General features: G+C 49.6%; 1 protein-coding gene across 1 annotated transcript in view; it reads right to left on the reverse strand.

Annotated features, from left to right (window-relative positions):
* Positions 1 to 23,408, reverse strand: part of ALX4 (ALX homeobox 4) — a 71,628-nt gene extending 48,220 nt beyond the window's left edge. The window contains 9 exon segments of the mRNA XM_074275782.1: positions 7,563 to 7,644; positions 7,646 to 7,676; positions 7,678 to 7,695; positions 7,697 to 7,947; positions 7,949 to 8,081; positions 12,806 to 12,904; positions 20,050 to 20,542; positions 20,689 to 20,883; positions 23,372 to 23,408. Of these exon segments, the coding sequence (XP_074131883.1) occupies positions 7,563 to 7,644; positions 7,646 to 7,676; positions 7,678 to 7,695; positions 7,697 to 7,947; positions 7,949 to 8,081; positions 12,806 to 12,904; positions 20,050 to 20,542; positions 20,689 to 20,883; positions 23,372 to 23,408 (1,339 nt within the window).
* Between the last annotated feature and the right edge of the window lie 2,081 nt (positions 23,409 to 25,489).

Below are 25,489 nucleotides of genomic sequence, written 5' to 3' on the forward strand. Positions count from 1 at the left end.
AAAACGTCGAAGGCAGAATTCGAGCCCGGTTGAAGCCCCCCGTGCCGCTTTCCCTGGGCCGGGCTCGCCACTAGCAAGGAAATCGCGCGGAGCCCCAGAGCCGGGGTCCCCAGAGCCTCGCCGGTGTGGCCCCGCTCCCTGCAGCCTCTGCGGAGGCGCGTGGGCCCAGCCCCCGCTCTGGGAGCCGCCGCCGCCGCGCGCCCGACGAGAAGCGGCCGCGGGCCCCGCACCCCAGCGCTCCCCAGAAGCTCCCCGCGCGCGTCTCTCGGGGTTCCAGGCCGGGCAGGGCTCCGGCGCGCGCTCACAAAGCCGCTTTCTCCTTTCTATTTCGGTGCCCCCCAACAAAGAGCCCGCGCGCCCAGACAGGGGGAGGCCCGAGATTCCAGCGTGCGGGGGACCCCGGGACTCGCACTTGGCCTGCCTTCTTGCTTTTGCTTTTGTTTTTTAATTTTAGAAATAATTGCAACCAGCTGGGATGGTTTTTTCCTCCCCGAAGGGCAAATCCTCCGGGCTGGGGAAGCGCTCTTAGCGATGGCGTGCTCGGGCCGGGCTTTGCAGCTCCGCGCGGGGATTCGGCGCCACGCAGGTTTTCCTCGTGGACAAAAATAAAATGAGAGAGACACGGAAAGTCCTCGGGTTATTCGCCGCCATTTAATCCGCCCTCGGGCAGCACTTAGCCTCAGGGAAGGGCTCACTCGGCCGTCCCACCCGCTTCAAGTACAGACCGACCGCCGCGTCTATGCGGTCCCGGGGGTAAGATCCCCTTCAGGGGTCAAGTAACCCGCCTTTTAAGCCGCAGGTCTTTTTCTTCCGTGGCTTTCTCCCTACTCTCAATTAACTGGACACCCCAACACGTTTATGTGCAGATCAATCGATTTACAAACAATTGCCCTCCGCCTCGGAGCTCGTTCTCTGAACCCATTCATTTTCATTTTTATTTCGGTCCTAGATTGGGAGGAACTCCGCACAGCTAGTTAGAAGCGGGACTAAACACGGAAATCGTCTCCACGCGCTCGGATTTCCCCCGGCACTCCGGCCCGCACTCTATACCCGGTACTCGGGCCCGCACTCTATACCCGGTACTCGGGCCCGCACTCTATACCCGGTACTCGGGGCCGCACTCGGCTCGGTACTCGGAATGCCACTGATACCCGATACTCGGGGCCGCACTAGGCTCGGTACTCGGGACCTCACTCTGATACCGGGTATTCGGGGCCGCACTCGGCTCGGTACTCGGGCCCGCACTCTGATCCCCGGGACTCGGGGCCGCACTCGGACTCCCCGGGTACTGGGAACACTCGGTCTCGTTTAGAGCCAAGCTCCGGCTCACTTTCGCTCACACACATTTACAACCCACAATCCCGCCTCTTCTTCCTCTCTCCCCTACACGACTTTCACCATCACCTTTTCTGGGTCTCTTTTTTTCCTCTGTCTCAGCGTTTCAATCGCGTATTCCAAGTCTCCGGCTTTTTTTTTTTTTTTTTTTAATTTTAATTATGAATTTCTAAATTTTAAACAATTGCCGTTTGCCTCCAGTCTCTTCAGTTCTGTCTCAATTTCTTTGTCCGTCGATCAGTCTAGCCCTGTTTCCATTTACATCTTTATCCTCCCAGGATCGGTCTCTACCTCCTATATTAATTACTGCTTGCAATCCGAATTCGGTCTCAATCTTTTTGTCTCTCTGCCTTTCCGTTCCATTTCTCAGTCTCTGTTTCTCTCATTCATGTATTCCATTGTACATTTTCGAAATCCCTGCCTCTTCGTTCTCTTTCAATTGTTCCCACGATCTTATTCTCTTTGTCTCTGCAGGCTGAGTCTGTCTTACGGGACGTTCCGGGTTACAATCCACATTCTGGGTCCCTCTCTTTAGGTGTCTGGGTTTCTGCTTTTCTCTTTCTCGAACTTCGCATTCGTAATCTATTTCTGCTCTCGACCTCGCTTTTATAAATTTAGTCCATTTTACATTTCTCATTTACTGTCTCCACTTTGCCTGCCTGTCTCTCTTATATTTTCTTATATTTTTTTCGACTCTCTCTCTCTCTCTCTCTCTCTCTCTCTCTCTCTCTCTCTCTCTCTCTCTCTCTCTCTCTCTCTCTCTCTCTCTCTCTCTCTCTCATTCCATTTTACAAATCATATTTTCATCTGTCTCTTTTTCTCTCAAATACAAGAGTCGCTTTTCCATCCCGTTCTTTTAGTCTCTGCTTTCTGTCGTGCACATATACAATTTTAGAATTTATATTTTTGTCACTTATGTCTCTTGGTCTCTGCCATTCTCTCCCTCTCAGAAATATCGATTCTTACAATTCATATTGTCTCTCATCAAACAAACAAACAAACAAAAAAATGTGGTGACCGTTGGTCTGAGTTTGTATCTGTTCAAAAAATCTGTGAGAAAGAAAATATGTATTTCTCTCAGGTATCTATTCCCTTTTAATGAATTATATATATATATATATTTGTTGTTGGTTTTTTTTTGCTTTGTTTCTTTGCGTTTACAATCTCTGTGTGTCTCTCTTTCTCTCTCTGCTTCTGTCTCTGTCTCTTTGAGTTTTGTGCTTAAAACACATTCTTTTTTCTTCTGCCTGTCTCTTTAACACAACCAGAACCTCTGATCAGATACAATCCGGAACCAACTTTTGTTTCGCAGCCTCGAGGTTCCCGCAGACGGGAAAAAACGCAGAACAAAACCCAGCCCCAAACATTCTGTCTAATTTGATCGAAAAAAGAAATCTTTGCCTCTCTCCCCCCCCCCCCCCCATTTCCCTCATTCCACAGGCTCTGTGCTGAGGGTTTCCGGCCCGCTCCTGGGGGAAAGCTTCGCTAGGACTTGATTGTAACTAACCCCTGGCCAGGGGAGGCGAGATCAGATTTGACAGATCCGTTTTTAAATGTTGGATCAAAGCGAAAACTACATCTCCCCACCCCCATCAAAAGAAAAGGAAAGAGTGGAGATCTTTCTCTCTCTCTCTCTCTCTCTCTCTCTCTCTCTCTCTCTCTCTCTCTCTCTCTCTCTCTCTCTCTCTCTCTCTCTCTCTCTCTCTCTCTCTCTCTCACACACACACACACACACACACACACACACCACAGCATCTCCCCACCAGCTTGGAGAGGCCCAATGGCCTCTACCTTGGGGTTTCATTCAGTAAATCCAGAGCCCAGTGGTGGAGTCTCAATATCTTGAGCTCAGAGCATAGCTAGGATCACCACTATATTCCTACATTGCAGGGCTCAGAGGTGGACAGCTCTCCCCCAAACACATAGAGGGGGGGGCTCTAGGTGCCCAAGCCATGCCCTTCGGAGGCTGAAACTAAGAGTGCTTCTGTTTTCAGGCCCGGGGTCCGGGTGTTCTGAGTCCAGGACTTGTGGGTCTAGCTGTCCTTCCCAAACTACTCCATCTCTCAGGTTGAAAGGTAGGAGAAAGACCTTGAAAATATAGGAGACGCAGGCCCTCAGAGGTGCTCACACTTGGTTTTGGTAAAGGGGAACAAGGCGGGCGAAGAGAGTGGGAGTGAGGATTCCGTCTAGGCTCCCATTGGAGAATGGCTCAGAGGACTGGCTTCTGGCTTCAATGGAGACCTAAGTGCCGAATAGTAGTTTTGGCTAAGGTCAGCCTTTGCCCATTCTGTCTCTGGGGAGGTTGGCATCCAGGAAAGATCAGACCCGGAGCCCTCCGGCCTGTGGCTGAAAGGTCAAGCTCCCTCCAGACAGCTGGACTCCAGTTTGGCCCATTCCCCTGATATGTCCACTCAGAGTCCAAACTCCCAGTCCCAGGACTGCATTTCTTTATATTTTCCTTTCGACTAGATTAAAAATTAAGAAGTTCCCTGGATTTCCTCATAGGACAGGGAACCTTACCCCCATCCCCATCCCACCACTACTGAAATCCTGTAGAATTCTGTAGAGTCCATAACCTTGACACTAAGGTCCAAAGAAAGCAGCCACTTCACCCACCATTTCCTTAATTGAATCCTTTCCTCCAAGTGAAAGCTAGAATTTTCCTCAATCTTTTTGGGGCAATCTGGTTGAAACTTTTTGAAGACTATCAAGCTCATCCCCAAATTATACCTATTCTGTTGTTGGAGTAAATAACACAGGGGCTAGAAAAGTTAGCCTGCCCTCCCCAATTCTATCCCCTCTCCCTCTGAAGATCTCTGGATCTTCTGTGTTCCTTTGCTTCCTTATGCCCAGTGCCAGCTGGCTGCCTTCTACCTTTTCAAAGATCACTCTTATCTAACCTTTTTGATCTGAGAGATGAGTACCTGGAGGAAAGCGATTCAAACAAGAACAGCAATAATTTTAATAGGAGGGATCGAAGGGCACTGGAATCGGAGACCCAAACCTAGGTTCCATCTGCTTTCTGTGTGACTTTTGTTGACTAAATGAAAAGATTGTTCTTGGTCATCTCTAAGATTCTATCTATTTGGATATTCAGAATTCAGGCTTAAAATCTAAATGATGGAGATAATAAATAATTTCTCTGCCTGAGAACTTGAGAAAGTCAGTGGTTTTTTGTTGTTGTTGTTGTTTTGTTTTGTTTTTTTTGGGGGAAGACAGAAGAAAAGTCAAGGAGAGATCTTATTGTCGGCAAAGAACTGAAAATCCCAGTCTTCTGGCGCTTCAAATGGTCCCTGAAATGGTGTCTGAGGTCTTTCTAATCTTCATTTGTTTTAAGCACTTGGAGGTCCCATCGAGCATAACCGGGGAGGGTGGTGGAGTTTCTAGAAACCAAGTATAGGAATCTTATTATAAACAACCCCCTCTCCCCCACCCAAAGCTGAAGGTCATCTTCAGCCCCGGACTACTGGAGAAGGAAGGGGCTGGTCTCAGGGTCATTTTCTCAGAGGGAAAAAGGTTAGCGTTAGGGGCCAGGAAGAAAGAGCTCATCTATCCAAAGGATTTTCCCCCTTTGGCCTATAAACAAAACCACATAGGAGGCCTCTTTGATGAGGTTTTGTTTTTTATTTTTAAAAATTCCTATAGGAACTACAAGGCAAGCTCCCTTCCTCCATGTCCCCCTTTTCTGATCCAGCCTCTCCAGCTAAACAATAGCTGGCAGTTTGCTACCAGATCTCTAAGCACCCTCTGAAATGCAGGCTCCATGGAGGGGACACATCCCCAGTCTGAGCCAACACCAGCCAAAGAAGTTCCCCTCCATGGAATTGAAGTTGGAGACGTTGGAGATCACAGGATTTTAGTGGTTGAGTAGGGCATACTATTCTTCCCAAATCAATTCAATCTAACTTAACTCCATTCCTATAGTGAATTGGATGCTTTTGCCAGGTTCTGTGGAAGCTTTCTACATCAGCAGGTGGCCTGAGTTATACTGGATGGACACTGAATTGCAGGGTACCCAGGGGAGATTAAAAAGGAGACCAAATTTCAGCCTGTCTAAATCCCCTGGGAACATAGTGGCAAATCGTTTGGGGAGGGAGGATAGGTCAGGGGACATTTGGGTCCTAGATCTGACTCAGTTCTTTCCTTTCTGAGCAAGGAACAATATCTTTCAAGGTCAAGTGCACCCACAGCCTATGCCATCCCACCATCAAGAGTACATATTATCAATTTGAGCTCCACAAACTAAACAAAACAAAACAAATAATGATTTTATTATTATTGGATTTCCATTGTAATGCTGTGTATTTTATGCATTTAAAAACAGAACTAAAAAGGGGATGGATTCATTCAATTGTGGTTTAAAACACACACACACACACACACACACACACACACACACTTAAGAGCCCCTAGCATAGGAGAAAAGAACATAACCCTGAGCCCTTTGGAATAGATGACTCCTTTCCCCCACCTTCACTTCCTTCAGAGATCACTTCAACTGGCAAACTGATAGCTGAAGCTCCCTTGTGTGACTCCTCTGGGACTGCTTCTTGTACCAGGATTAACCATGGTGTCTCTTTCTGGCTGTAATGAAGTTCGGCCACTGAAGGCCGAACTCAGGAGGGAATCGGAGAAATGGCAAAATTAAATTTTCCCTTAATCTTTCAGGCACCCCAAAGAAGGAGATGGTTCTGTGCAATTGTACTCTCTCACACTCCCATACAGGATCGCATTAGGGCTCCCAAGAAATAGAGACCCTCATAGGGAGCCCCTGCGGCTAAAGAGTGCTCTGGGACTGACACGGTGGGCCTGCTAAGAAAGAGCACCAGAATGAAAGTCCACAGGCCTGTTTCATTTCTGTCTTGCTCAGTCATTTCTTAGTCCTTTGACCTTGGACAAGCCAGTACAGATTCCCTGAGCCTCGATTTCTTCATTCGAGAAATGTAATTTCAAAACTTGCAAGTCAAAAAGAGACCTTAGAGGCCTTCTAGTTCACATCTTTTAGCGGATGAGTCCCAGGCTCCCACAAACAAACAAGAAATGAGTTTTCCAAATTTATAAGCAGCTAACAATGTGTCCAAGAAGAAATTAGACCACGAATCCCGAGCTGAGTTCTAAGGGCCTTCCACGTCTACCTCACCGGAGGAGCGATTATGAGCATTTGGAAACTGTGAAGAAGTGTGGGCATATAAAATGTGGGTAATTGTGATCTGGAGGAAAAGAGACGGGGACAGAGAAAGCGGGTCTCACCCTTGGGGTGCCCATCGCTTTCTCTCGGAAGCTTGCTTCTCTTTGTGTACGGCCCGGCACTATTTTAGGGAGCACAGACGGGGCAAGGATTCAGCTGGCGGAAAGTCAGAGGGTGACCTCCCTGCCTCAGGCTGCCATCCCCTTCTCCCCCCAGTGCTGGCGGCTAAGCCTTGCAAGGACCCCGGACCCAGACATCCCTAGTCCTCTAGAACCCAGACACTCCGGGACACCCAGAAACAGTCACGGGAGAAGTGAGAACGGGGGGGGGGGAGAGAGAGAGAGAGAGAGAGAGAGAGAGAGAGAGAGAGAGAGAGAGAGAGAGAGAGAGAGAGAGAGAGAGAGAGAGAGAGAGAGAGAGAGAGAGATGGTGGCGGGAAGGAGAACTGAGTCTCCTCGGCCGGGTCCGTCGACTTTCCCACCTGTGACGCTTCCCATGTATAGAACGATTGGGGAAGCCCTGGTGAGTTCGGGAGGGAAGCTGGCCCCGGACCTGGGCAGGGCCCTTTGCGCCCGCAGTTATTCGAAGTCCCGGCCCCAAGAACAAACTTGGCGTCTCCCTATTTGGAGTCTGTGTATCGTGCCTCACCCCCCCCCCCCAGCTCCAAATCCGTCCGGGGCCACCGCGGCTGGCAGACTGGAGGCCGGCCGGGCCGGGAGGCGGCCCGGCCAGGGAATGGGGACACCATCCTATGAGACGGCGAGGGGAGCGTGCACACGCCCGGGGAGCCCGAGCCTGGCGATTTCGGCTCCTCGGAGCCGTCGAAGCCCCAGCTCGCCAGGCCCGACCCCCGGCCCCGAGCCCCCCCGCCGCTCCTCCTCAGCTCGGCCCTCTTCTCCCCCGCCCTCCCTCCCGAGCTTCCGGTGTTGCGTGACTGGGGGACCGGGCCGTTCCCGGGGCGCGGGGACTGCGGAGGGAGAGCTCGGCCCGCGGCCTTGTCCGCTGCCCGCCCCCCGGGAGGCAGGACGGAGGCACTCACCGTAGCAGGAGACCTGCAGGGGCCCGTTGTGGCCGCCGCCGCCGCCCTCCGGGAGCTTCAGGCCGCTGTCCGGGGGCGTTTTTGCAAGATCCCCTCTGCAGGTAGAGATGCGGCGGGCGGCTGCGGCTGCGGCGGGCTGCGGCGGCGGCGGGTACTTGCCGAAGGAGCCCCGCGGGCCGGCGCCGCTTTGCGCCTGGCCCGCGCCGCTCTCCAGGGGCGCAGCCGCGTCCTGCTGCTGGGGCGGCGGCGGCTGCTGCGGGGTGTAGCGGCCCCGGCACTTGGCCTCGCCGTAGCTCTGGCCCTTGGCCGCCAGGAACGCCGTGCTGAACTTGTCGGCCGCCGGGAAAGCCCGAAAGGAAGGCGAGTTCTCGCGGCTCTGAGAGGAGACCGGGCTTGTAGTAGGCGTCCATCGCGGCCGCCGGAGAGTCACAGTAAGAGACGCACGTCTCAGCATCATGCCTGGAGTGGGAGGGACAGAGCCGAGGGGAGGGGGCCGGCCGAGAAGCCTCCGCCGCCGGCCTTGGCGAGCGTTTAGAGAGGGAGGTGAGCGAGCGGGGGGAGGAGGAGGAGAGGAGGAGGAGAGAGAAAGGAAAAGAGGAGGAGAAAGGAGGGGGGAAGAGGAGGAGGAGGGAGGGAGGGAGGGAGAGAGGGCAGCCAGAGCGACTCTAAAAACTCTCTCTCTCTCTCTCTCTCTCTCTCTCTCTCTCTCTCTCTCTCTCTCTCTCTCTCTCTCTCTCTCCTCTCTCTCTCTCTCTCTCTCTCTCTCTCTCTCTCTCTCTCTCTCTCTCTCTCTCTCTCTCTCTCTCTCTCCCTCCCTCCCTCCCTCTCCTTTTCTTCTCCCCTCTCTGTCTCTTCTTTCAGACGGAAAACACAGGGCTGTAGTGATTCAAATATTTCGGAAAACTGAGCAAATCCTTAACACCCTCTTCAGATTCTGAAGAATAAGGACTTTCTTTTTTCTTTCTTTCTTCTGTCTCTCTCCCACTTTCCCTTTCCTTCTCTCTGTCTCTCTGTCTCTCTCTGTCTCTCTCTCTGTGTCTCTGTCTGTCTCTAGCTCTCTCTGTGTATCTCTTTTCTCCCTTTCCTTCCTTTTAAAGAGATGCTGCTAGCCCAGTGACAGAGGTTTCGAGCCCCCGACCTCCCCGCTCCTTTCTCCTTCCTTCGCTTCCCGCCCCAGCGGCGGCAGGGTGTGAATTAGGGGAGGATAAGGGCCTCCAACGAGCGCGGGCACTTGGTGACAAGAGGGTCCCCAGTCAGATTTTTTTTTGGGGGGGGGGAATGTTACAGGAAGAAATCGTTTCCAGATTAAAAAAAAACAAAAACCTGCCAACTCTTAGCTGGTGGAAGAAATGGCTCATGGAACAGTTTGGAGCTAAGTGGCAGGAGCAGGGGAAAGAGGAAGAAGAGGAGGAGAGAGGAAGAAATTCCGATTCCTGCCTCACTGCATCCTTTTGGGCTCCTTCGCCCTAGGCAGTGGCAGAGCAGCTGCAGGAACCTAGCCTTTTCTCCCCTTCTCCCAGTCTTTGGCCTGGCTTTCTCACCCTCTTTCCTTCTGGAAAGCGGGCCTCCCAGCCATTCCCTTCGGTTATTTTCAGACGCCTATGAAGGCTTTCCTTCGCACCCCCTTTCCTCTCCATGTACACAGTCTCCCCCACATCCCCTTTCTTCCCTCTCGCTCCTGCCCACGGGTAAAGCGAAGAGAAGGGCTCGCTCCTCTCTACCTGCCCCCCCCATTACTATGATTCCTGCCATCACTCCCTCACAAACTGGAGCCTAGATGGCAGGGAATTGACCCGTTTTCTCCGGCTCTCTCCCTCTCTTCCCTCTCGCAAAAGGCGCACTGCCTTTTTTAGGCCTAGCTCTGCCTTGTATCTCTTCTCCGCCCCCGACCCCCCAGCCCAGGCGCGTTAGCGATCTGACACCCGGGGTGGGGTGGGGTGGGGGAGGGGACGTGGGGGCCGCGGGAAGCCCCGCGCCTGGGAGACGCCAAACGTCACCGCTTCCTTGCTCTCCATAGCTCATCCCTAATAAGCCCGGGCCCGAGGACAGCCGAGGCCGGGGGGCAAAAGTCCCGCCAGAAGGGAGCCACAAAGAGGCCCCGCTCCGAAGGGGTGGCGGAAGGAGGGAGGGGCCCAAGGGAAACTGCCTACAGAGCAAGGTGGGACCCAGAACTGAGCGGGAAGAGGCCGAGTGGGAAGTGCACCGCCTCCCCCCCCCAAAAAAAAGAATAAACCATTAACTGGGAAGAGCAAATTCGGTGCGGGTCTCCCCTTGCCCTCGGCTGGCCTCCCCTCCGATTGTTAATCAGTGCCCTCCTCCCGCCCCTCGGCCTCTGCTCTCTCGGACCGCTCTGTCCCCCCGCCCTTCTTTTTAGTCTTCGCTCTCCTGCGGTTCTTGCGTCCACACATCTGGTTTCCATTGCGCGCTTACCTTGAAGTGCTGCCTAATAAAGATATTACGCAAACCCGCGTCCAGGGGCGCCGGGGCCGTAACCCCTTCTGTGCCGGGGCCAGGCCGCTCCTCTCCGTGGCCCCGAGGCCTCGGCTTTGGGCTTGGAGGCGGGGCGGGTGGGACGGGGGACCTTGCTTGGGGCCAGCCTAGCACCGGCGAGCGGCCTCCCCGAGGTACCAGGCCGAGATCCCGTCCTTCCCCGTAGTCCAGGTGGGGAGATCACGTAGAACCTAAAGCGGTGGGCTGGAAGAGTAGCAACGGTCTGGAAGCGCAGAACACAGAATGCCCGAGCAGGAAGGAACCTTAGAACCCAGAACATCCAATCTTGGTCATAGAATACGGATCGCAAAATGTCGGAAATGAAGGAGAATCCAGAATCTCCGATTTGGAAGGGATCCTGGAATATGCAATTTGGAGGGACCTTAGAGAATCCTAGTGCGAGACGGACTGCACCTCGGAGACTGCGAGCATTCCTCCCCTTCCACTTTAATGAGGAACAAGTCTCCAAAAGTCCAATGTCTCATTTTAAAGCTCATAAATAACTGTTATTAGAACGAGAACCAGCATCTCCGGACTCACAAACAGCACTGACAGATGCGAATAGAGAGCGCTTAAACAACGAAACACAGGGAACCATGGATGTGTTTCTCCTGTTGTGCTATCTCTGTCTCTGTCTCTTTGTCCCCTTGTTTCTGTCTCTCAGCCTCTGCCTCTATTTGTATCTGTCTCTGTCTCTTTGTCCCCCTGTTTGTCTCTCAGTCTCTGCCTCTCTCTATTTATATCTGTCTCTGTCTCTTTGTCTCCCTGTTTGTCTCTCAGTCTCTGCCTCTATTTGTATCTGTCTCTGTCTCTTTGTCTCCCTGTTTGTCTCTCAGTCTCTGCCTCTATTTGTATCTGTCTCTGTCTCTTTGTCCCCCTGTTTGTCTCTCAGTCTCTGCCTCTATTTGTATCTGTCTCTGTCTCTTTGTCTCCCTGTTTGTCTCTCAGTCTCTGCCTCTATTTGTATCTGTCTCTGTCTCTTTGTCCCCCTGTTTGTCTCTCAGTCTCTGCCTCTATTTGTATCTGTCTCTGTCTCTTTGTCTCCCCGTTTGTCTCTCAGTCTCTGCCTCTCTGCATTTGTGTCTGTCTCTGTGTCTGTTTTTCTCTTTCTTACACACACACACAATCACAGATACACTCACCCTAGGATCTGACTTTTTTTTTTTTTTCCTGTCCTACAGGGGACTTTGACTTCATATCTCCCTCAGGCGGTCCCCAAACGCGGCATCCCCTCCTCCCCGCCTTGGATATTCGGATGCTCTCTCTCTTCTCCCGGGTCTTCAGCTCTCCTGTGATTAGGCTAATGATTAGGATGTTGATTCACAACCTGGTTTCCTCAAGCTCTCAGAGAAGCCTCTTACGCAGAGGGGGTGGGGGTGGGGGTGCCTCTCCGAGGTGGGGGCCAGACTTGCCGCCCTGGAAATAAAGAGTTGCTTTGGCCACCTCAGAGCCTCCAGAAACGAATGTGTGAGAAAAACGTTGCAAAGGAACATGGCATCTGCTTCCAACTTGAGCCTTGCCATTTTCTACTAATATGACGTCGGATAAAGCCTCTTGATTCCCTTGGGCCTCACTTTTCTTGTCTGCCCAATAAAGGAGTTGACCTATGTGGATCTTTAAGTTCTCTTCCAGCCCTAAATCCCAGAACCCAATGGAGATATTTTTTGGGGGGAGAGAAAAGACAAGGGCGGGGAAAAGCAGAAGTCGAAGGGAAAGAGAGGGGCCGCCCCCCGCGCCAGACAGCAAGCCGGCTAACTAGGCGTCCTCCCAGAGCAGATACAGATGGGGTCACATCTGCATTTCCAAACCGCCTCTTGGGCTGCTGGAACCCAGCCGCAAAGCTCACTTCCCCGCCCCAGAAAGCTTTCAGCGCCTTCTCCTCCTTGAATCTCTTTTTATTACCTGCTTAATTCTTTGCTTATTAATAGGATTTCCCCCCTAATGCTTCCCCGTCTCCCCCGCCTTTACCCCCACCCTAGTGGCTTAGTCAGAGCCAGAAAGGCCGAGGAACTGCAGTGTCTGCAGCCCAGTAAAAAATGCAGTTTGGGGGGGGCCTCTAGGAAAGCACTCTCTCGGGCAGTGTGTCCCCCATCCCGGCTCCCCTCCCGCGTGCAAGCGCCGCCATGGAGTGTGCAAGGGGGTCGGTTTGTCCTAGAGAATAGGGTGGGGGTGGGGGTTTCGCCTGTGTAAATTCATCCCCATGCATTGCATAGAATCCAGAGAGAGAATGAAGGGAATGTGCGTGATTGAGAGTGTGTGCGTGAGAAGGCTGTGTGTGTGTGTGTGTGTGTGTGTGTGTGTGTGTGTGTGTGTGTGTTTGTAAGGGTCAGAAGGACCCTTTTCCCATGCGTGAGAGACATTGTGCCAGACACAGAGGTAACTAGCTCATTGTGTGTTTGTGTTCCAATGGTACTGGGATTGTTTTTTAATCTGTTTGTTTATTTGTTTGTTTATTCATTCATTCATTTATCTATCTATCTATCTATCTATCTATCTATCTATCTATCTATCTATCTACGAGAGGCTGTAGGAGAGAAGTCGCCATGCATGTTGCCGTTTGTCTCATTCTGGGTGGGACTCCTGGCTCTGGTCTGGAGGATCGGGGTATGTATGAACGGGGGTGAGTGTATCTATCCGTGAGAGGAGGATGGAGGGGGGAGTGCTTGGTGCCAGCTTACTCAGTCCCTTATGCATGGCTTATTTGCAGAGAGAATGATACTTGTGTGTGTGAATGGAAATCACACATCCGATACCTTATGAGTGCAAGGAGCTTCAAGAGTTTTCGTGCAAGGGCATGGGTGTAAGAACCCAAGCTTGGGGCAATGAATGAACAGTTGGGACTGGGCATTGCACTAGGGGAAAAATGAGGGTACGTGGAGGAGATTGACCAGAGGGCCCTTCAAGGTCCCTGCACTAATGGTTGGACCTCGGGGCGTTTGCACAGATACCTTTTGGCTGGGACGGGTCCTTTCCCTCCCCCAACTTTCCAGAGGTAGCCTTTTAAAGACCAATCCTTGAAGTCGTTGATTTCTTTACAATAACAAATCACATGCTGCCGAGAGAGTCATCTCCGGCTCCTCAGTATCCTTCCATGCTTAAGGGTGGGGGCCTAAGGAAAAATAAGTCTGTGAGACTCCCTGGAAACTCTAACCCATTTACAATTACTGCCAAAGTCAGACTCCCAGTCCTGGCTATTTCGGGATCGGGATGACCCCTACCTTTAGGGTCCAGATCTTGGACTTTTGTTGCTGTTGGGATACTGTGGTTTGCAAAAGAGATACTATCCTCGGAATTAGGGAATAGGCTTTTGGGTCCGTCAGGTTCAGGAGTTCAGGGTTCTTAGGCTATATCTTCTTCTATCCAGAAAACTAGAACTGAGCCACCCTCGGCAGGGTGAAACCACAAGGCCCCTTGGACTGAAGTTGGGGTGCCCAGCTAGATGTTCCTTTGCGGGCCTCCATCCCCTTCCTTACTATCTCCCTCCAACAAAGCAACTCTACCAACCCTGAATGTCCCAGCTCCTTCTAAAAAGAGGGGTAGCACCACCAAGCTGGTATCTAAAGGCTTCCCGAGATTGGTATTGCCTACACTTTCCCTGGGCACAATCATACGAGTAATGGAAATCACAGTTGTTTTGGATTTGGCAAATCCTCAGCTCACTTAGTGACTTGCCTAAGTCATTTCCCTATGGGTCTCCGTTTCTGCACCTGTAATGGGAGACTGGACAAGATGACTTTTAGGATCCCTTCTTTCTTGGAACCTTTGGTAACATGAACTAGAGGATCTCCCAGCTGTAACAATCTGTGGTGCTGAGTTCTCCCCCAAAACCTGACAAGTCCTTATGGTTGGTTACTAGTCCTTCCTGCCAGTTAATTCTCGTGTATTAAATGATCCACTAAGACCTGGAAGCAATACAGAGTTTCTAAGTGAGATCTTGAACTTCATTTACTGAATTCGAGCACAAAGGAGCCAGAGGTTTTCCTGGATCTGCTATTCTGGATGGCAAAGACAAGGGATCCTCAGAATTCTGTCTTTAGCACAAACCCATTTAGTTATTGGAATTGGAGAGGAGGCAGATTTTGAGAAAGAAAGAAAAATTTTCTGATAGTATTCTGGCTACAAGAAAGGTAAAGAAATGTGCCTCTGGATCGGAAAAGCTGCAGCTAGGATTCCTTGGCCCTGACTCCACCAGCACCAGTCTAGGGCTAAGAACTGCCCATCTACAGCATGGACCCTCCCTCTGGCATTCAAAGACACAGCCTTGTTCCCTTAGGAGTCTGAGAGTTTGGCCAAGGGGCCACGGGGTCATTGCTGGAAGGGACCTTAGAGAGTGAGCATAGACTATAAAGAGCTTAATGAATATTTTTCCATTCATCTATAAAGTTTAAACTTCTTTTGGCAGAGGAAACTGGTATTAGGGGAGAAGGAGGTGGCCTGCCTAGTGTCACTCAGCCAGTGAGTAACAGAACAAGCATTCGAACCTACAGTAGAAAGGATAGAAGTCAGAATCTGGGTTCCAATTGTTGTTTTGTTTATCTGTTGGTTTCTTTATGGTCACATAAATCTCCCAGAATCTGTTTCAACTCTATCATGGGAGAGGGAAAGAGTTGAACTTGATGATATTTGGGGTCCTTTATATCAGCAGCCTTTATGAACTGAAGTTCTATGAGTCCAAGCATCTTCATGATTAGAATTGAGGGAGGTCCAAGGCAGAGTATTCAAGAAGCCCAGTCTTGTCATTTAGGGAACTCCTCCCCCTTGCTTCCTTCCTTAGACTATGAGCTTGAGGGGGGCGATGTAGCAGGAAGGGGTCTTACAATCAGTATTAAAGGATGAAGGACCCCTGAGAGGTCCTCTTACACCACCTCCTCCCCTCAGGAGAAAGGAGGCCAAAAATGGACACAATGAGACCAGGGTTGTTGAAAGGATCTGTGGACTGGGAATTGGGATACCCTGGTCCAAGGCTTCTTTCTGATAGCTATATGACTTTGGGCATGTAGCTTTCCCACCCTAGTACTCCTCAATAGAGTGAGAATGTTGGACTAAATGATATCTCAGGTCCTTTCCTGACATTTTTATTACCTATGTGCCCGTAACTTCCAAGTGCCTCATTTTCCTCATCTGCAAAAGTAAAAGGGTTGGACTAAGTGTTTTCTAAGGTCCATGTCAGCTATCGATCTTATGACTTGGAAAACCAACAAATGAATCAACACTCAATATTTATTAAGTGCCTGCTATGTACTAGACTCTATTGTAGAAGCAGAAGATACAAATAGACAAATGAAACAATTCCTATATTCACCACATCATTAAGTTTGCCAGGGGATCAAGAACTCCCCACCTAGGGAATAATTCTTTGGGGATAGAAGGCCTGGAAAATAGTTCTTTCTCATCCTGCCACCCCAGGAACTTCAGAGTTGCAAGCTATTTTGTATTCTGAAGGTTTTTGTTTTTGTTTTTGTTTTTCCTTAGGAGCACTCAGAAAGGGCCCTGTGCTGGATTTGCATTTGGAGTCAGGAAAACTTGGATTCTAATCCTCCCCTAGACATTTACTAGCTGTGTGTCCTGAGTAATAAGTCACTTAACCTCCTAAATCCTGGTTTTTCTAATCTGAATAAATAGCATTTGCACAGCTAACCTACAATATTCCTTCTGTTGATCCATTCAAGATGTCTACACGGGCAACGGCACCGGTTTGGAAGTAAGGAGGCTTGTGGGATTTGCAGGAACTCCGCCCAGTCTAGGTCCCATTTCCCCCATTTCAGTGCACTGCCTCCACTGGCCTTGACCTTAGAGGGGGGAAAAATCATGTCCCCTGAGCAGAAGGGGAGAAAGGGAGAGGGCATTGTAACCCAGGCCCATTGAGTTGGAAGATTTCACTTACACTACCTTCAGGCTACGCAAATTGAGTTAATGATCTGGAGATGTGGATCCAAATCTTCCCATCCAGGGAAAATTCTAGTTTAGCTATTCAGAAACAATGTTTCACCGTTCTCCTCTGGGACTCAGTTTCTCCAACTGCAAAATGTTTTTTTAATGTTTTAAATGTTTAGACTTATTTTAAGAGACACCCTCATTTTCCAATTCCTTCCTAGTGCCCATATTTTACATTCTATTGTCTACATCCCTCCTTAGTCAAATAGTATTCCCTTAGCTCCCAACTTATCTCAAAAAGGTGGCAAGAATCCAACAAACTTTAATAAAATGCCCTTTCTTGGGTTCCAGAGGGCATTTCCCCCCTCCCCTCTCTTTACCACCTCTGTTCTGGATCTGGGCTACCAAAACTGAGTCCAACTAAAGCTTCTTAGGGATAGAGGCTCGGAGATCTTTTGCTAGTGGTGAATAGGAAATTTTTGGCCTTTGGGTACCTGAGCCGAGATCCAAGGTTATTCTTAGCAGCCTATTTATACAACCAGGGCTGGAAATGGTCCCCTTCCCTCCCTGCCCCCACCCACTGCTCGGGTCTCACAAAACGGGCTGCGGAATGAAGAGGGGGTGGGGGTGAGAGTAGCTGTGATTTATTTCTGGAGTCTCATCGGCCCTGCTCCATCCCCAGTAACAAGCAGCTCCACCTTGCCAGCTGCAGAGACTGGGAGGGAGGAAACCTGCTGCTCTCCTTAGCTTTAAGGTGAGGGACTCAGATTTGTGCTTCAGGTCTGGCTCTCCTCCTTACCAGCTGGGTGACTTGGGCACTTCCATTCCCTTGAAACTCAATGATTGAAGATAAGTGAGCTGGGGATGTAGCTCCTTCTGTCCTAAGGACTCTCCCAGTTCTGAGGGTCTGGGTCCCTCCCAGCTCTGACATTCTAAGTCCCAAAGGGCTTCTAGTCCCAGCATCTATGTTCCAGGGTCCCCTACAACATTGACACTTTATATTCTATTGAAACTTCTAGCCAGGACATGCTGTATTCCATGTTCTATTCTGTAATGGAGCCATGCTTGTGCCAGTGTCCAGCAAAGACTCAGCAGTCCCTTTGCGTCCATCTCCCCTCCCTATCCCACTACCCCCATCTCCAGATGGCTTCTGGGCCCTGCCAACATCTCAGAGCATTACCTTGGACTATGTACAGGCTTAGGGTTAGGGGGGTGCTAACTCTACCCACCCTTTGCAGCTGCTGAGATTGCAAAACGTTTTCTGTTGCCATCTTTTGGAGGCTCATAGAGTTGGAGCTGGAAGGGACCTTGGGGCAACATTTAACTGGACCCTTCCTTTGACAGATGATGGTTACAAGACTTTCCCAGGCTCACAAAGCTAGTGTGTGTTCTAAGGCAGGATTTGAATCCGAGTCCCCTGTGCCCTTCATTATCTCCCCGAACCAGTAGGTATCCTATCCATCACATCATTCTGCTTCTCATCTGACCTTATAGGTATTCCAAGAGCCTAGAAGAAGGGGATAGTGGGGGAATTTTTTTTTCAAACAGAAATTTTGTTTCCTTCTTTAGGGCTAACGAACATGGTTGCATTCATTGTTTGTGGCACTTTGTGGTTACAGATTGCTTTCTTCCCAGCAGTCTGAGGAGTTAGATGGTATAAGTACCTTTAGCCCTGTGCTATTATTGTTTGTTTTTCCTCCTCGAAGAGGACCATGGCATCAGGGTGCTGCCATGACATGCAGATGAATTGGATTTAAGTGGGCTGTGCAAAGTCATCAGCCTCACTTTCTCCTCCAGAGTTTTCTGGGTCCAGGGGCAGAATATAGATCAGGACTCCTCGGAGATGACCCTGAATGAGTCCTGTGTTCCCGATGAGGCAACTGAGGTTTAGAGAGACCAAAAGGCTTCATTGAGAGACACACAGCTAGAAACGGTAGGAACCAGGACTCAATCCAGATCTTTTTCTTCCCTACTTTCTTAACTTACAGAAATCCCCCACCTTTACCTTTCCTTTCCCCTTCCCCTTCTCTTTCTTCTTCTCTTTCTCCTTCCCTTCTCTTTCCTTCCTTTTCTTTCCCTTCCTGACCCTTTCTTTTCCCTTTCTTCTTTCTTTCCCTTCCCTTCCCCCTTTCCTTCTCTTCCTTTCCTCCTTCCCTTCCCTTCCTTTCTCCTATTCCCTTCCCTTCCCTTCTCTCTTTCATTCCCTTCTGTTCTTTTCCTTTTTCTTCTTAGTTGAATATACTTGGCACCTGGATTCCAATTTTGGCTTCAAGCCTTATTAACTGTGTGACCCTGAGCAAGACATTTGATTTCTCTAAACCTGTTTCCCACATCAATGAACTGAGAATATTAATATTTCTACTATTATTAAATAGAGTCCTGGGGAAGGTGATATACAACTAGCAAGGCACTATAGGATAAAATCACATGAGCAAGTTTGTTTTTTAAATCTGGTGCCAGATGTGGGGAGCAAAACTGTCAGAAAATTAAAAAAAAAAAAAAAAGGAAGAAGAGGATATGTAGTAGTTCTAGAGCTCTTTTGGATTGGGCAGAAGGAAAGAGATGGCCTAAAGGTGATTTAAGAAGTCAAATGTATCTCACAATGAGGGTAGATCTAGAGAACCAGAGGGGGATATTAATTTCCTTGCTGCTTGGCAGACTAACTCTTTAAAAGGGAAGGTCATGTAGTATTTGGGAGTCAGAGAAAGTGGGTTCCAGATCTAGCTCTGCTTCTTGTCTAGTCTCTGTTGAGTCACTTCCCCTCCATGACCCTCAGTTCCTTTATCTGTAAAATTGATTAGAACCAATGCTCTCCTAATCTATGTTTGATTTTCTTTGAATGCTTGGCTCAATATTGTTCTTTTAATTATGTTCTGGAAAGGTCTCAGGGCTAGGGATGGGATCTGTGGAGTCATCTAGTTCCCCTCTGCTCCTTACAGTCTCTAGGAGTGGATCTCTATGTTAAACTGAGAACCCAAGAAGTCTTTAGAACATAAATGGAGGACAACAGGGAAAATGCTAGAGTTTGAGATCTTTGTTGTTGTGTCCAACTCTGGTTTACCAATTCCTTCTCCACCTCATTTTACAGATGAGGAAACTGAGGAATTGGGGTTTAGTGACTTGTCCAAGGTCACTCAGCTAGCAAGTGCCTGAAGTCAAATTTGAACTCAGATCCTCCTGAGTCCAGGGTGGAGGCTCTATCCCTCAGACCTGTGCCACTCTTTAAGCCTCCTGGTGGTCTTCCACTGACAGTACCCGGCCCTAAAGACGGAACTCTGCTGGCCTTAACCTTCTTGGCAGCAGGAACTACAAGTGTGTGTCCCACCCTGCGTGGGACATTTATGTATCTATATCTATATCTATATCTATATCTATATCTATATCTATATCTATATCTATATCTATATCTATATCTATATCTATATCTATATCTATATCTATATCTATATCTATATCTATATCTATATCTATATCTATATCTATATCTATATCTATGTCTATATATCTATATCTATATCTATCTATATATCTACAGACATATATTTATATACACACCCCACATAAATAATAAAATATATGTGTCAGATAAATATAGACAATATATGGACAAATCCACACACGGAAATGCATGTGTAATACACACATACATACACAAAATAAACACAAAATGATTGGGGTGGGTAGAGGGAGGATTGGAACAGCTCGTTGGCGGGATCCGGAAAGGTTCATTTAGAAGACGGCCTTGGAGCCATGATTTCGAAGACATCATTCGGAAGCAAAAGTGAGGAGGAGGAAAATGATTCGAGACGAGGGGACAGCGTGCAAAAGCGCAGGAGGGCAAAGGGAGACGGAGCGCGGCGAGGGAGAATCACAGAGAGAGTCGCTTGGGCCGGACCGCAGAGTGCCGCGAGTAAGGGAGGAGGACTCGTGGCAAAGGCGGGTCCACGACTCGTGGCAAAGGTAGGGCCACGAGCCGGTTTCAGGAGGGCTCAACGTTTTAAAGACGGGATTTAAAGAGGCTCCAGAGCGAAGAGACTCGCTCTGATTTTAGGGAAAGACTTTTTTTTTTTTTTTTTTTTTTACAAAAGAACCCGAAGCGTAAAGAGGGGCGTGATTTGCCCACAAAGAGGGCTCAGAGTCAGGCCCCCGGCGGCACAGTGCTGCGGGTGGGGGAGGAGGGCTAGAAACAACTCTCCTTCTCCGCGTAAGGGTCGTGACCACGTTGGAACTCCGTAGGCGAGGCCGCTGTGGGCCTGTCCGACTCCAAGACGACTCCACGACGAGCTCCGGTTCCGAGGGAAGGCTCTCGGTGCGTAAAGACATGGAAACGTAGCAGACCAGAGGAGCACAGGCTGGCCAGACCGCGCGTTCTCCAAGTTCATTTGGCCTGAGACTTTTCCGGTTGCTTCTGGTGTGGGAGAGTCGGAGCGGGCCAGGCCGGCTCTGGCTCCAATACCAACACTCTGCCCTACGTCCTCCGGCGGTTCCAAACCTGCGCTGAACCCGGAATTGGCGGGGGCGGGTTTTGGCTTTCCCGTGGCTCCCCCTCCCTTCCTCTCGACGGCTGTAGGCCCCTTCTTCCTTGGCTGCTAGGATCCTGGAGCTCTCCCTTACTCCTGGAGAAATAGGGGAGGGGAAAGATAATCTGGCCCTGTTTTACCCCCCCCCCCCATCCGCGCCTGACTCGAGACAAGCCTACCCCCACTGCCGCTTCTGCTTGCGCTTCTGAGCCTCCCCAAACGGCTCTAGGATTCCCTCTCACTCCACTCTGATTTGGCGAAGTCTCGCCTTTTTTCTTGGATTTTGAGGCTCCCCTCCCCGCCCGCTGCCAGGCTGGGGATGAGAGAATTCTCTGCTGGTCTGGCGATCAGGGCCGCACTGCCCTTAACAAATCTGGCCCCTGACTCATCTCCCCACCCCAGACAGCCTTGGTCACGGGAGAGCAGTCCGGCAATTTCTGGGGGACCAAGAGAGACCCAACAAATCTGGGGAGCTTCTTCCCCACAGCCCCCCAACTCATGCCCCGCATCTGGCTAGTTTGGAATTGACTAATAATGCCTTCTTAATGGGGTGGGGAGGAAGGGAAAGAGTCTGGTACTCAAAGATTTAAAAACAAATGTAAAAACTGTTATACATCTAACTTGGGAAATATATATACATACATATATGTGCATATACATGTGCATGCACACACGCATGTGATATATATATGTATATATGTACACACATATCTATATATATCTATATCTATATCTATCTATCTATCTATATATGTATCTCTCTCTCTCTCTCTCTCTAAAGAGAGAGAGAGAGAGAGAGAGAGAGAGAGAGAGAGAGAGAGAGAGAGAGAGAGAGAGAGAGAGAGAGAGAGAGAGAGAATTGGATGATATCAGTATATTTATTATATTTGGTTTCATAAATGTAATCTGGTGGGTTAGAATGGACATCTTTTGGAGCTTTGCCCAAGATTTCCCTCCGACGGAATCATTTATTCAATCTATTGATCGCCTACTATTCTGAGCTGACTTTGGGTAAAAAAGTTCAGTATCTACCTTCAAAGATCTTACAATCTACTAGGCACTTAAGGCCGGCACTCAGGGACTGGGAGACACAAGGCAACATCACTGGACACGGCCTGACTAGGAAGGTGCCCCCAGAGCTGGGCTAAACCCTATATGAGGCTGGAAGGGGAAGACATTCTGGAGGAGGAGAGGAACTTTCCCTTAGGAGGTGGCTTTTAGTGTGAGCTTTGAAGGATGGCTATTATTCAACACCCAAAGGTGCTGGATGTGAGCGATGCAAGCAATGTGGGAGTCCAGAGAGGAGAAATAGGGAGAGGAACAGGGTAAAGCTCCAGTGCTTGGCCCACAGTAAGCATTTGTTGCCTGTTCCTTTTCCTTCAATCTTGCCTTCCCTTCTTCAGGGCTGAGATAAAAGCGCAAGCTGTAGAGCCCACTCTCTGGCCTTTGGGTTCAAATCTGTGAAGTTAGCCAAACTGCTGAAATTCATTGGTGGTTAGTTTCCTCATCTCTAATATGAAGGGCCTGGACCAGGGCAAGGTTGTGAGTGTGCAGGGAGATCTTAGGAAGGTCCAACAAGAGGATACAATGCTGGACTTATGAAGAGCAACACGATCAGATTTATATCTTTTCCTCTCGTTTTTTTTTCTTTCTTTCTTTTGTTTGGAACCTTAGTGTCCTGAACAGTATCATATGACATACATGTAAGAACAGTTTCTACTACTGTATATTGTTTTAGATGCTTCTCAGTCATGTCTGATTTTTTGTGACCCCCTTTTGGATTTTATTGGTAAAGATATTGAAATGGTTTGCCATTTCCTTCTCTAGCTCATTTTTCAGGCAAGAAAATGGAGGCAAACTGGGTTAAGTGACTTGACCAAGATCATACAGCTAGTAAATGTCTGAGACCAGATTTGAATGTAGGTATTCCCAACTCACTGCCTGGGACCCTATCTACTGCACCACCTAGTTATCCCTATAATGCATATGTAATATAAAACATGTGTATATATACACATATGTGTACACACATAGCCTCCACTATTGTGTATTATTTATGGAGTATATCTACACATATACACTACATATATACACATATACATATGTATATACATATATACACATATATGTGTATATATATACATATACACTATTGTGTATTACTAATGGAATATATATATAATACACATGGACATAATCCCCACAACTGTATAATACATATAGAATTTCCACTGCACACATTTACACATGCATTTCAATCATGGTCCTCCTTCAGAGACAGGGTAGTGCAGTTGTGGAAAGAAAGAAGGATTTGCAATCTCCCTGTGCAGCCTTGGACAAGTTGCTTAAGCCATCTGTAAAAAGAGGGAAGTTTGGTCTAGCTGACCTCTAAGAGCCTTTCTAAATCAGACATCCTATGATTTCTTTACATCTTCTTTAGGAAACTCCTAAACTCCCACCCTCTTTAGACTAAGTATTTTGGAGTATTTTCTAAGGTTTCAGTTTTGTATCTTCTTTTCACATCCCCCCATAGCAAATTGAATACTTTCATAAGCCAAATTCTGTTTCCTTAACACCATTCCCTAGCCCTTTCTCCCTTCAATGGAAAGGAGGCTTTGGGTCAGAGCTACTCTAAATAATTACATTTAATTTAGATTTGTGAAGAGAATCAGGTTTTCTGACTCCTGATCTGGGTACTATTGTTTGGGCTACTCTGTGCTGCTTCTGTGGAATGATGATGGGGAAAGACTTGGGAGTTTTAAAAAGTCAGATTGGAAGAAAAAGACAAGAAAGCAGGAGTTGGAAGGAAAATACCCACAAAACTGCTGTGTCCCCAACCCAGCCCCAATCTATTGGTTTTCTGCTTTCCATTTCATCTGAAGAACTGTCTAGGCTGAGCCATTTGGTGCATTCTTGCTCTCCTACCAGTCTGGGCTATTTGTTGAGAGCCGCCAGGGTCCATGGCATGGCAGGAAAAACAAGTTGACTTCCCTCTCACCCTCTGCCCTCCTCACTCCACCAAAAAGCCTTTGAAGTTGTTAGGGGGAAGGGAACCCAAGGCTCCCATGGCCCTTCCCAGGGGTGATGACTTCCAGGGCACTGAAGTCAACCAGAGCCTCACTGGGGGTGGTGGCTGGAGTAGGGGGTCCAGGGAGTGCTGGGGCCCTGGGATAAGAAGGAAGTTACTATTCTCAATCCCAACCGTTCTAGGCTGGGGATATGGGGAGAAAGAGGGGCTCGTGTTCTTTGTTGCTCTCCCTGATGAAAGATAATGGGGGTGGCTAGCTTAGGGAAAGAGAGGCCTGGACCCCAGTCTTTGGCTCCAGAGTTCCTTGCTGTGGTTTATCCTCTCCCAGTCAGGCAGAAGATCCCGCTCTGGATGGAGATGGAGTAAAGGAGGGATGGGGTTAAGGGTCTGGGATAGTGCACCTGTCACTGGCAACCGGAGCCCAGCCTGGGGCGTGTGACTGGGTGATGGGGGCAGTTAGGAGAGGGGGGATGGGGTGAATGCGCGGTGGTGGGAGGGACTGGGCGAGGCCAAGAGAAAACAGCATGCACAATGCTTGGGTAAAGGATTCCGGAGAGATACCGCTCCCTATCTCTCTCCCTCTCCACCCCCCAAACTACATTCCCCTACCCATCTTTCCTCCTTCTCCCCAGATGCCCAAAGAATACCAACAGAGAGTTAGCATGGCAAAGTGTGCAGCGGGCCAGGCTTAAAGGCAGGAAAAGTGGAGTTCGAATCCTTCCTTGGGCACATATTACTAACTTCTCTTTGGCCCAGGAGACCCTAAGAAATGATAAATTGGGATCCATTATTTGTCTAAAAGCATCCATTTCGGAAATTCCCATCTTCCCCTTGAAATTACAGATCTGGACACAAAGAAAATATCAGCTGGCCAGTCCAGTGCCCCATGGGAAGTTCTTCAACCGTTTACTCTGACCAAGATCAATGGTAACTAGACAGTGTGGAGGAAAGGGAGCCCAAAGCGTTCAGAAATCTGGGTGCGGGAGCCCGCTCCCCACCCACTGGGCCTTACAGCCTTGGTTCTCAACACCCCTGGTCCAGTACCAGTCCTTGCAGTGCGAGTTGCTGCAGGAGGCTGGGCTCCCTCCTCCCACGCTACCCCCGGGCCCCCCATGAATAGCCCTGCGGCTCCAATCCCCGAGATTAAGCGAACTCTCTCCTTCTTTCCCCTAAAGGCCTACCAGCCGAAGGACCAGTTCCCTGGCCTTCCCGGTTCCCGTTACCGGAGCGAATCGGCTTTGAAAGCCCAGTGAGCGGCCGATGAGATAACGTAATCAAAGCAAATGCAGGCCGCGGCGTTCTCCGGGAGTCTAAGCCCCCACATCTGGCCCGGCTTCTCTCTGCTTATTCCAGGGGCCCGCCTCAGCCCCGGGTGCTGCAAGGCTTGGGCTCGGTTTACTAGCTACTCCCTTCTCGGGTTATCCACAAAGCCAAAGGAGCTCGGGAGTGACGGGAAGCTGTGCTCCGAGCAAGGTCTCTGCAAAGAAGGGAAGAAGCGCGAGTCCTTCTGGGTGAGAACCGTCTGGGGGAGCCGGGGGAGAAAGGAGAAGCTGGGCTGCGCTCCAGCCTGTGCTTCTCGACGGCCTGGGGCAAAAGGACACTTTCCTTTCCGTCTGCCTTCCCTGGCCTCCTCCTGCGGTCCGGGGGACCCCTAACTCACGCAGCCCATCCCCTATCCTGAGCTGGGGCCGGGGGAAACGCGAACCGCGCAGTTCAGGCTGAAGCCGACCCAAACTTCCCGGGCAGAGCCGGGGGGGACTGGACTCAGAGCCAGAACCCGAGACAGGCTCCGACCCCAAAGCAGTCCCCCGGTGACTTTCGGGAAGTCCAGCGGACGTCCTTGCGTCCGGCGTGGACTGGACTCCCGAACAGTAATCTTGATTTCATTCTCAGTCTCTTATCTCTCGCCCTTCCCCCCAGCCCTTCCAGCCACGGTTCCCTCTTTCCTTCAATCATCCCGACCCCCCGAATTCTATTCCTAATGATTAATTTTTATCTAGAAGAAATCGGGTCTT

The sequence above is a fragment of the Sminthopsis crassicaudata genome, chromosome 6, assembly GCF_048593235.1.
Source record: "Sminthopsis crassicaudata isolate SCR6 chromosome 6, ASM4859323v1, whole genome shotgun sequence".
NCBI lineage: Eukaryota > Metazoa > Chordata > Mammalia > Dasyuromorphia > Dasyuridae > Sminthopsis > Sminthopsis crassicaudata.